This window comes from Meleagris gallopavo, chromosome 11, assembly GCF_000146605.3.
Source record: "Meleagris gallopavo isolate NT-WF06-2002-E0010 breed Aviagen turkey brand Nicholas breeding stock chromosome 11, Turkey_5.1, whole genome shotgun sequence".
NCBI classification, from domain to species: domain Eukaryota; kingdom Metazoa; phylum Chordata; class Aves; order Galliformes; family Phasianidae; genus Meleagris; species Meleagris gallopavo.
This window is the reverse complement of record NC_015021.2, coordinates 11486912-11497971: the sequence shown is the minus strand read 5'-3', so window position 1 is coordinate 11497971 and position 11060 is coordinate 11486912. Positions and strand designations below refer to the sequence as shown.

The window sequence follows — 11060 nt, the reverse complement described above, 5'->3', positions numbered from 1 at the left end:
TAAACTATAACATGCTGTCTCAACTCTTTCAGGTTTTTCTTTTATGCTTCAAAACCGTGGTGAGAAATGAAAGGCCCAGCATATCCCTCAAGTCTGTTCTTCAATTGCTCAAATCAGTCAAACTTCCCTTTGGAAACTTCAGAGCAATGTGGCAAAGAGACACACCTTGAGAACGTACTTTTTGCCACCTTCTACTTCCTAGACTTCATCCTGGCTTTTATTGGCAACTCCCTGGCTCTTTGGCTCTTCATTCGGGACCAGAAGTCCAGCACACCCGCCAACATTTTCCTGATGCATCTTGCTGTGGCTGACCTCTCATTCGTGCTGGTCCTCCCCACCCGGCTGGTGTACCATTTTTCTGGTAACCACTGGCCATTTGGTGAGATCCCATGCAGACTCACGGGTTTCCTTTTTTACCTCAACATGTATGCCAGTATCTACTTCCTCATGTGCATCAGCGTCGACCGGTTCCTGGCCATTGTGCACCCCGTGAAGTCCATCAAGCTCCGCAGGCCCCTTTATGCCCATCTGGCATGTGCCTTCCTGTGGCTTATAGTTGGGGTTGCGATGGCACCCCTGCTGCTCAGCGTGCAGACTGTGGAAATGAACAACACAACCATCTGCCTGCAGCTCTACAGAGAAAAGGCGTCACGTCACGCTCTTGTGTCCTTAGCGGTTGCCTTCACCTTCCCATTTGTTACTACGGTGACTTGCTACTTACTGATCATCAGAAGCCTGAAGAGTGGGAACAGAGTTGAGAAACACCTGAAGGAAAAAGCTATCAAAATGATCATCATGGTCCTGATGATCTTTCTGGTTTGTTTTGTACCTTATCACGTCAATCGCTACATTTATATCCTCCATTACAACGGGACCAAGGCTTCCTGCGAGACGCAGCGCCTGCTAGCACTCAATAACCGCATCACTTCCTGCCTCACCAGCCTGAATGGGGCCTTCGACCCGGTCATGTATTTTTTTGTAGCTGAGAAATTCCGTGATGCTTTGTGCAACCTGTTCTGTGGTAAGAGGACGGTGATGATACCGCAGACGTGTGAGGGGAAGACGAACGAAAGCTCGCTGAGTGCGAAATCTGAGCTGTGAACGTGACTCCTGCCACTGCTTCCATGTGAAAAGGCTGCGCCGCCAAAATCAGAGGAGTGCAGATATGCAGAAAGACAGCATAAAACCACGGCCGGGCTCACTCCTGCAGAGGGAAGTTCTGTCATTTCCCTGGAACTGAAATTAACAGGAACCCCTCTGATTACGTGCTCTTGTCTTACTGAAACTGCAAGCACAAGTACAGCCACACTGACTGCCAAGATGTGAAACTGAGGGCTGAGCACTTAAGAACAACTAAGGGAACACGGGCTATTAAACAGACAGCTTCTTTTTGCAAAATAATTTAATTCACAAAGCATTCAGTAATGGCTTTTCCTATGCACAGTGCATTAGCGTACTTTAAAATGTCATAATGCACCAACACTAGAGATCCATTCCTCACAAGGACTGTACATTCTGTTCAAGTTGCATGCTCAGTGTTTATACACCGTAGGCAGAAAACTGGCACTAAGCCATAGCAGAATACATAAATAAACAAAAAAGCAAAATGCTGTAACATATCCAACCAGGAATGCAATTAAGAGAGAACTGACCATTTTTTAACTGCTTCCAAGTGCTAAGAGCAGGAGATGAGCTCGAAGCTTCAGAAAGAGGCCAGACAATGTTTACTACACTGCCTCTGTTACGTAGTTCCCTGCCAAACATCAGACATCCTGATAGTGCTTCAACTAAAGAAGGTCTGCTTAGGAATACAGCATTCATCTTTACTACATACCGAATCAAAAAAACTATGAACCTCTGTCTTAAAAATTGGTAAAGGTGGACAAAAGCCAGCAGAAGAAGAAATCATAGCATCATTTAGGATGGAAAAGACCTTCAAGATCAGTCCAATCACTCACCTGACCTACCAAGTGCCATCACTCCAACCAAGTCCTCTGGTGCCACATCTACACATCTCTTAATCACCTCCAGGGTATTTATTTTACTGATGTTCCCTTTGCCCAGAAGAAATTCTCATCATTAAGGTGTTTTACAACTATTTCATTTTGGCAGTTTACCTAGCCAGACTATTTATTTGCTACAGATAAAGCAGGGATTATCTTAACTATCCTTCCTGATACAAATTATATCCAGTGGAACACACCTGGGAATGAGAGGCAGACCTAGCAAGATCAGGTACAGTGAGAAAATGGAAAATGAACACAACAGTTTCCAACAGCATTTGCTAGCAGAAAGCTTCTGTGCAAAAGAGGTAAATGTTATAGAAAACCACACGACAGGTGAAATAAATGTGGAACGTACAGACACACAGGCACACACATTCCTTTCCTATACTTTCCATTTAAAATTTGGCCCACATATTATGAAATCAAACATTCTTTTTCATGCTTGAATTGTTTCAATCCTAGCTGCTTTCCTAAAAAGACCCAGGAATACTCTTAGGTGCTGTGACAACAGCACAGATTCTAACAAGCTAAGGTGTCACAAGTCAAATTTATTATGCCCAGCTCAAAAAACTAAGACAAAAGTTGTGTGCAGGACAGAACAGAAAAGGGAGTGGAGGAATCTCCCTGCTGGACAGGGTACAAACATGTAACTTACCTTCCTCACCCTTCAGGTACTGAAAATGTAAACCCCAGGAAACTACTAAGCTTTGCTCAAGATATGAAAGCCTGAAATTAACTATGAATTGTATAGCATTATGTACTAATGTCAAATGGGTTTATTTTCTTATGATATCCTTTTGTAGAAGTTTCAAGTTTTTAGTTTCTTACTTCTTAATTAAATGCATTAATCTACCTTATGACTTGATTTTGTATTTCTTTATATAAAACGAATGGTTTTTGAAGAGTTGGGAAATCTTATGCTGAATATGTTTTGGTGTAATCCTCACATTGTTCTCTTAGCCTTTTGCTATGTTTTGAATTGCTTCAGAATCGTTTATCAGAAATTACCTGATAAACAGCCTACTCAGCATCACACAATCCCTCTTCTCACCTGCTATCTGGAATCCCTTTCTTTTCAGTATCCTTCCACTAGCTACTAACATTTGAGTTTCTGCTTTCTACACATTCCATTGAACAAAGAACACTGTTCTTCCTTTAATTCCCCATCCCACAACAGGCTACTCCTTAAAGCTTCCTCTGTACCTCTACAAGCTTCACCTCCCGATAGATGACCAATGGAGCACGCTCAACATCTCACTCTCATATCAACAACATACTGACAAAATTTCCAGAGCTCCTGCTCCATTTTACCTGCCAGCATTCTTCACAAAACCCAGGTCAGCAAGTGCCACGTCACAGAGCTCACAACGGAAACATTCTGGGTGCCAGTTATTGTTCATTGCCTTGATAACACGCCCAATGATGAACTCACCTACAAAAGGAAAGCAACACCTTGAGATCCATGCAGAAAACAGTTTTATCAATCATCTACAGCCCTTAATAATTCTGCCCTTTAATCTCCCAAGAACTACTACTTTACAACTTTGGTGAAAAAAAAACCAAACCCTCTTCCCACCACCAGGATGCCCCAAATCACTGCTGATTACATCTTTTGTTTCCCTCCAGATTTCCTGCTCCTTAAAATGACCCCAGATTCAGCCCAGGGCTAGACAGCATTCAGTGGTGGCAGTAACAGCCTGGTCTAGTGTTAGATATGGAGGTTGGTGGTTCTGTTTGTGGCAGGGGGTAGGAGCCTGATGATCCTTGAGGTCCCTTCCAACCCAAGCCATTCTATGATTCTATGAACCTGTGGTGTTTCAATGGATGTCTATGCTACAGGGCCAACCCTGCTAAAAGAAGGGCTGCTTGCCCCTAACAGTGTAGCTCACTGTGGGAACTACATAGCTGGATGAGGCTGTACAAATGTATTTGTACATCTTACCACATTCCCCGCAGCAAGGAGCAAACAGCATCTGAAAGTCATGCTCACAGTATTTCCGACCTTCAAACTGAAAAGAGAGAACGAGCCATCATGAATAACTGAATGGTGATCAGTTCTTACAGTTTAGCATTTTCCACTTGAAAAAATGAGTTGGACAAGACCAGAAAAGGTTTTTAGTTCTAGTCTCCCTTCTCTCCTGTTTTTAAGCTCCCAGAGATTTTCTCAAAGCAACATCCAAATACAGCTTCAGCCTCATAGTGAATTTGCTTTGCAAATAATTAAATCAATAGCAAAGCTCCTACAAGACAACAAAAATCCTGGGGTGCCCAGAGTTTCTTTCCCTATAATTTATTTTTTTAACTTGTGTATTTAGAATTATTCCTCCTACAGAGGACTAAAAAACTAAGAATGCAGCATGTTTAAAATAATGTATTATTCAAAAGCAATGCTTGCACACAACCTGTGAAAAGATTTAAACTTGTTTTGTATGGGTTTGCCAACTTCAGTTGGCAAAGTCTGGTACAAAATACCTAAAAATAAAGGCGAACTATCACTTAAGCCTAATGAAATATTAAGATATATTTGTGTTATCTTTTCTGAAACGCCTCTTACCCAAAAAGCAAACACAGTTTAGTTGATGAACAGAAGTAGGTAAGAGGAAGAAAAAAAGGAAAAAGAAACCAAGCTGCAAGACCCTCTTAAAGCTTAGAAATTAAATATGCAAGAAAGATGGGAATTCATATTTCTGTCATAATTTTCACCTAATTCTTTGCCTTTTAACAAAGATATTTCTTTTCTCTCATACACAGCGTGCAACCTCACCTCGTAAAAAAGTCCATCTGGGAACTGGCGAAAACACTGAGCACAGACAAAGCAGTTCTCATGGTAGAGCTCCCCATTGCTGTTCACAATCCTCTCCGCGGGATCAAATCGAGTCTGGCAGCGTTCACACACTGCATTCGCGAGAGCATCAGACATATTACTGGAACAAAGACAAGAGTGAGAACATAAGCAAATCAGGAATACACTCACGCCATCCAAGCTTCTCCAACATCTATGAACACAAAATTTCCAGTGCTTTCAACTCCCTTTTACACACGCACACACCCCACCAATGACTGAGGCAATTCAGCACTGACATCAGTTGGAAATAATGCTCCTGCAACTCAAGTGGGTAGGCAGCAGCACAGCGGCAGAACTAAGTCATGTAGCAGACCTCTCTGTCACACACTTTTGGCTGCTTCGCCGGTTTTCCACCCCATTATGTCATCCTGCTAAAGCCCCTATCAAATCCCCACCGTTCAAAATAAAGCAGTAGTTCTGAGAGCAGCAAACCCAATTAATCCCTACTTCTCAGGATTTCTGGTCTCAGGATGTGCACTCCTAGGATTTCCCAACGTATAAGCATTGATCTTCCACCACAGCCTCCCCCTGACCACGGGAACCAATGGGGCTTTCCCCCATCTACCCGGTAGCTGATGTGCACAAGACACCTTGGGATATAATTACATACAAAGCCTGTGCCTTCCTGACAAATTAGCTGAAACTGCTGAAGAGTTGAAAAGGTACAAAACGAAAGAAGCCATCTTGCCTGGCTTGGCTTCACTTCCTCAGAAAGCGAGGCTGAAATAAACCCACAGAGTCACACTCACAAATCACTCAAAGGGCTGTTTCCCCTTTTTCTCCTAAAATGGGAGTTAACCTAACTGCTTCCATAACATTTCCACACTTGTCATCATGTAATCTAAGTTCCCCATATGGTAATAGAATGCAGTTTTAAAATCCTGTATGTCACGTCCAAACAGGGAGGGAAAAACCACAATGAGGAAAGAGTCTCAGCTTCTTGTGATGCATCCACTCAATTGACCATAGAATCACAGAACGGTTTGGGTTGGAAGGGACCTTTCAGATCACCTGGTTCCAACCCCTGCTGTAGGCAGGGACACCTCCCATAGCCCAGGCTGCTCACAGCCCCATCCAGCCTGGCCTGGAGTGCTCCCAGGGAGGGAGCATCCACAGCCTCACTGGGCAACCTGTTCCAGTGTCTCACCACCCTCACAGGACAGAATTCCTTCCTAATACTTCGTCTAAATCTACCTCTTCCAGTTTAAAGCCATTTCCCTTCATCCTGTCACTACCTGCCCTTATAAAAAGTCCCTCCCCAACTCCCCCGTTCAGGTCCTGGAAGGCCACTAAAAGGTCCACCTGCAGCTTTCTCCTCTCCAGGCTGAAAAGCCCCAGCTCTCTCAGTCTGTCTTTATAGGGGAGGTGCTCCAGCCCTCTGATCATCTTCATGGCCCATTTCTGGACCTGCTCCAACAGCTCAGTGTCACACACAGCCCCCTGAGCAGCAAGCTGCTGTACCACACAGCACAAGGACAGCCTCCAGCATGGAACGTTTCTGGCACTCTGTGCTCACCAGTTCTTTTGCAATGAAGTAAGACACAAAATCCTCCTCTGTTTTAACAATAAGTCGGTGACACAAAGACAGGAAAGGCCACGGGGACATGACCAGCTCAACATCCTGGTGCAAACCCAACAGAACACACTGTGACAACACCCAACAGCACAACTTCCAGCAGAATGATCACAGAATCCTTAGAATTGGAAGGGACATCAAAAGGCCATCTAGTCCTACTCCCCTGCAATGAACAGGGAAACCACAGCTCCACCAGGTGCTCAGAGCCCCATCAGTGCTGAACAAGGAGTTGCTTTAATGTAGAGATAACCAAAACCCTACAGACATTACAGCAAAGAAACCTGAAGGCAGCATTTCAAGGTACAAGAGCACGGGGCATCATCCAAACCTCAGAAGACAGAACAAACCTACACTAAGGAATCCTAGAAAGGAGCTTTCCACTCTTGCTGACCTGCCAATAGACTCACGTATGCAGAAGACATCTCAATGCAATAACATTTATGTAGTCATTCAGAATATGCACAGACCCACATACATTGGGTAGTTTAAAGTCAAACCCAGAGAAAGCCATCACCATTTGGCTATGTCATAGACCTCAGGATAGAAATCAGAGCAGCCAAGGAGAGGGGCTGCTTCCCATCCTTGTGGCATGGTTGAGCTTTAAGCCCTTACTGCTGATTAAAATATCAAGTGATTTTACCAAACCTGCCACAAAATGCTGGAGAAAAAAGAAAGCGTTCCCATTTCCCAAACATGTGACCTGTTATGCATTCAATAAGGCTAAGAGCACAATTTAATCTGCAGCATTTTCCTTCTCCTCACATTATATTTCCATTCTGCAACCTGGGCTACAGGGAGACGTCCCTGTCTGTAGCAGGGGGTTGGAACCAGGTGATCTTAAAGGTCCCTTCCAACCCAAGCCATTTAGCATTTTATGATTCCAGTTCACTCCCTGTTGAAATATTTTTTAGCTGGCTGGCTGTGAGCTGAGTAGCATTGTGGCATTTCTTCCTGAGTACCCAAATTCTCAATAAAAATCTACACTTCTTCCTTGTGATTTACTGCCAAAGAGGCAAGCAAAACGAAGAACAACACAGAAAAGCAACTTACGGTCACAACGTGGGGACAAACCTTACAGCTTCTCGCCTCTCCTTGGCCTACCAGCCACAACCCTCTGCTATTTGCAGAGGACAGAGGTTTGCTCAGCCCAGGGCAGCACCATGAAGCAGTGTCTGTGTTTAACAGGTCGCATCTGCAAGGCAGCAACACCACCCCTCTATTATCAGGCATGCAGCACTTTGCCCGTAACGTGCACCTGATAAATGGCTTCCAATGCACACGGTCTGCGTTCCTCTTCTTCATTTCCACTATCTCCAAGGAGCCTGTGGTGATGGTTGTTTACCAGCACTGCTAAAACTGACTGCTTCCAACTGTGTTCATCAGTTACCACCAGCAGTGCTGCTTTGGATTGCCACCACATGCACAATGAAGGGCAGCCTTCCCGAGAGCTGCTAACGTGTTCAAACCCACAGAAGTAGGTTTAAATAATTATCACCATCATCATCAAGGCTTCAAAAATACACGTTGGTACAAAACAGAAAAAGAAGAAAAAAAAATGAAACCTGATTGCAAATCAAGGAAACAAACAACACTGCACCCTCACCTTCTTTTGGAAGGCTCTGACAGCTATAACAAAACAAAGAGCTGAACACAAATCACACATTGCAAAGGTGAGAGGACTACGAGTATCGATCTCCTCTCCCTTCCCATCATCACTCTGCGCTGCTTTCCTGCTGAAGAGCTGTGTTTCTTTGCTCCTTCAGTGCTGACTTCTCTGTCACCAGTCCCTTCTGTACTTCTGCACAGCCCCATCTCCCCTCAATGGCATTCACACTCCTTCCCCTGTCCTCCCACCACCCTTCCATTACACTCATACCCACAACAACGTGCCAGAAAAACTGAAAATTTAGCCACTAAGCAGTGGCTGTAGGCTTAAGCAGAAAGCACTGGGATAAACAAGGCTTTACGGAGGGATGCAGGGCTCACACTGAGCAGCCGAACCAATTGCACCACATCTAGGTCTGAGACAAGACTGAAATTCACAGCTCCTGGCTGCCACAAGGACAGCTCTGCTGCACACTCACTGCTCTCGCCACCACGCAGACCTCAGAGCTGAGATGCAATTACTTAACTGAGCTGATTTCTGCTAATTGCTCCCCTGTCCAAAGTTAACCAATGAAAACTGTAACGACAATAATAATTTTAATTAGAAACACAGGAAAAGAAACCCTCAAGCCAAGCCCTGTAGCTGCCTGGGCAGAGCGGAGCAGCTCTGCCTGCCAGGTGAGCGATCCCATGCAGCAGCCATGCCAGGAGTTCCAGTTTCTGACAGACAAACGCTAAAATCAAGAAGCCTGATACTCACAGTACCAACAGGTTACTGAGCCTCAGTGCTTTGAATGACTGCATTTTACTATTCCTCTGTCCCCACGGCACCGAAGCACTCCAGCACTAACCAGAGCTGAGCTGCTGCTGGCTCTGAACAACCTAGCTTCCACACGGAAAGGTTCTCCACTGCTTCTTTCCTGCTATTGTTAAAAACCGAAAGCTTCCCCACCAGGAAAGTCCTCTCCTTCGTAATCTGCTTGGAAATAGAACCAGGCTTCATCCTGTCTTGCTGAGCACAGACAGTTCCTGCCCTGACGCAGAGAACACCCATCACCCCCAGTTGTGCCCCCAAGCCCCCCACACACCTACCCTTGGGCCCTGCTGGCCGTGCCTGCCCGGCCCTGCCGCCGCCAGTACAGCCCTGAGGCTGCCGGGCCCTGCAGGCGCAGGCCAGCCATGGCACCCCATGGCAGAGCAGGGAGGTGGTCAGGGAGCCCTGGCACGGACATCTAGTGAGTCACCTTCCTGAGGGGAGTTCCCTTGGCGTTCCAGGAGAGCTCCAGCAGGATGCAGGCAGTTGTGCTCCAGCAGGATGCAGGCAGTTGTGCTCCAGCACTGTTCCTCATACTTTGCCTGCCATTCTGCTGCAGCCCTGAAGAGAAGCTCTCTCTCCTGCATCCCACTGCTAATTAATCACCTGCTGAAGGCAGCACACTTGGAGGTCATAGCAGCAATTAGTGCTCTGCCAGACTTGATGATGGAGCCGTGTTAAGTCCCAAGTCTTCACATAATCAATCCATTCCCCTGAAGGAGACTCTCAGATCAAAGCAACAGAACACTGTTGACCCGGTCTCACAAAGCATCTCGCCCAGCTCTCAGGTGGACAGGTGCCCCACAGCTGCTGCACCCCACAGCACTGCTTTCCACATGAGTGAGGCACACACCGGGGCACCGAGCACAGCACTGCCTGCAGAGCAGCAGCTTGGGGCAGGCAGCACTGCACAGCCCCACTGGGAGCTAAGCAGGGCCCATGCAACACTGAAAAGAATTAAAGTATTGAGAATAGAGAAGGCAGTGTTTAAGAGAACAAAAGGAGTGGAGAGCGACGGATGCAGCTGAGTCAGTGTTGTCTGATCAGCATCACCATGAAAACCACTTTGTGTTTTATTATCATTTCCTTATTATTCTCTTATAAATAATTTAAAAAGGAGTTTTGTAGCATCATAGTGAAATATATTCCATTGGTAAGCTGTAGGAGGAAATAAGCAAGAGAAGCAACAATTTCACAAGTATTAGGCGAGTGTTAACTAGCAGAGATCCTCCATGTCCACTAAGCAGAAGGCGGCTGACTGGGACCCAGAACAGGCACAGAGGGGAACATCATCAACCAGAACTCAGTAACCCGCAATCTCCAATTCAACCTGCACTTTGTTGTCCTTCAGGCCCCCGACCTCCAAACCAATCTGCAGTTCTTCAGGCTGCATTTCACTGAATTACAGAATGGCCTAGGTTGAAAAGGACCACAATGCTCATCCAGTTCCAACCCCCTGCTATGTGCAGGATCCCCAACCAACAGCCCAGGCTGCCCAGAGCCACATCCAGCCTGGCCTTGAATGCCTGCAGGGATGGGGCATCCACAGCCTCCTTGGGCAACCTGTTCCAGTGCCTCACCACCCTCTGAGTGAAAAACTTCCTCCTAATATCCAACCTAAACCTCCCCTGTCTCAGTTTAAAACCATTCCCCCTTGTCCTATCACTATCCACCCCATAAACAGCCGTTCCCTTCCTGTTTATACACTTACTTCAAGTACTGGAAGGCCGCAATGAGGTCTCCCCGCAGCCTCCTGTTCTCCAAGCATTTGTACTTAACTCACCTCTGCTTTACAGAGCAGAGAAATAAAGGGAGCGGTAAAGAATGAAAATGAAGATGAAACAGAAGAATAAAAATATCCTTCAAGTTGCGTGGTTTTGCTGACCTTTTAAATTTTAGAGTGACAAAACGCCTTTAATGCACTATGACATCACCTTTTACCCTTAATATAACACAAACCATCGAAGCACTGCAGCACCTCCCATCAGCAGGATGGGCAAGGCTCTCCTCCCTCCAGCATCTCAGCTTTTACCCTCCCGGCCGCTTCACTGCTTTATGTATTTATACTAATTTCTAAAGGCAATCTAATGCAGGACGGGCACTTTTTATCTTTACGTTTTGTTCTTGTCCAAGCTGAGGAGCCGCCCTCCCGGCCCTCCCCACACGGGGTGCGGCCCCGCAGGACTCCCGCCCTTACCTGCCCGTCATGGCGGC

At 45.9% G+C, this 11060-nt stretch overlaps 2 protein-coding genes across 2 annotated transcripts; one reads left to right on the top strand and one right to left on the bottom strand.

The window, feature by feature from the left end:
* The first annotated feature begins 12 nt into the window (after nt 1–12).
* On the top strand, nt 13–1754 carry GPR17 (G protein-coupled receptor 17). Its single transcript, XM_010716617.3, has one exon. The coding sequence runs from the start codon at nt 67–69 to the stop codon at nt 1099–1101; it is 1035 nt and encodes a 344-aa protein (XP_010714919.1). The 5' UTR covers nt 13–66; the 3' UTR covers nt 1102–1754.
* A 1543-nt stretch (nt 1755–3297) lies between these two features.
* LOC104912617 (LIM and senescent cell antigen-like-containing domain protein 2) lies at nt 3298–11054 on the bottom strand. The gene is made up of 4 exons (XM_010716616.3): nt 11044–11054; nt 4771–4930; nt 3949–4015; nt 3298–3438 (listed from the first exon to the last, which is right to left on the bottom strand). Exons 1-4 carry the CDS (start codon nt 11052–11054, stop codon nt 3314–3316), a joined length of 363 nt encoding a protein of 120 aa, XP_010714918.1. The 3' UTR covers nt 3298–3313.
* Between the last annotated feature and the right edge of the window lie 6 nt (nt 11055–11060).

Bases quoted from the DNA above. Each gene is read 5' to 3' on its own strand.
- GPR17 (XM_010716617.3), top strand. From the start codon at position 67: ATGAAAGGCCCAGCATATCCCTCAAGTCTGTTCTTCAATTGCTCAAAT.
- LOC104912617 (XM_010716616.3), bottom strand. The intron at 4,016-4,770 runs GTGAGGTTGCAC...CTCTCTTTTCAG, and splicing joins CAGATGGACTTTTTTACGAG to TTTGAAGGTCGGAAATACTG. The intron at 3,439-3,948 runs GTAAGATGTACA...TTCCTTTTGTAG, and splicing joins TCCTTGCTGCGGGGAATGTG to GTGAGTTCATCATTGGGCGT.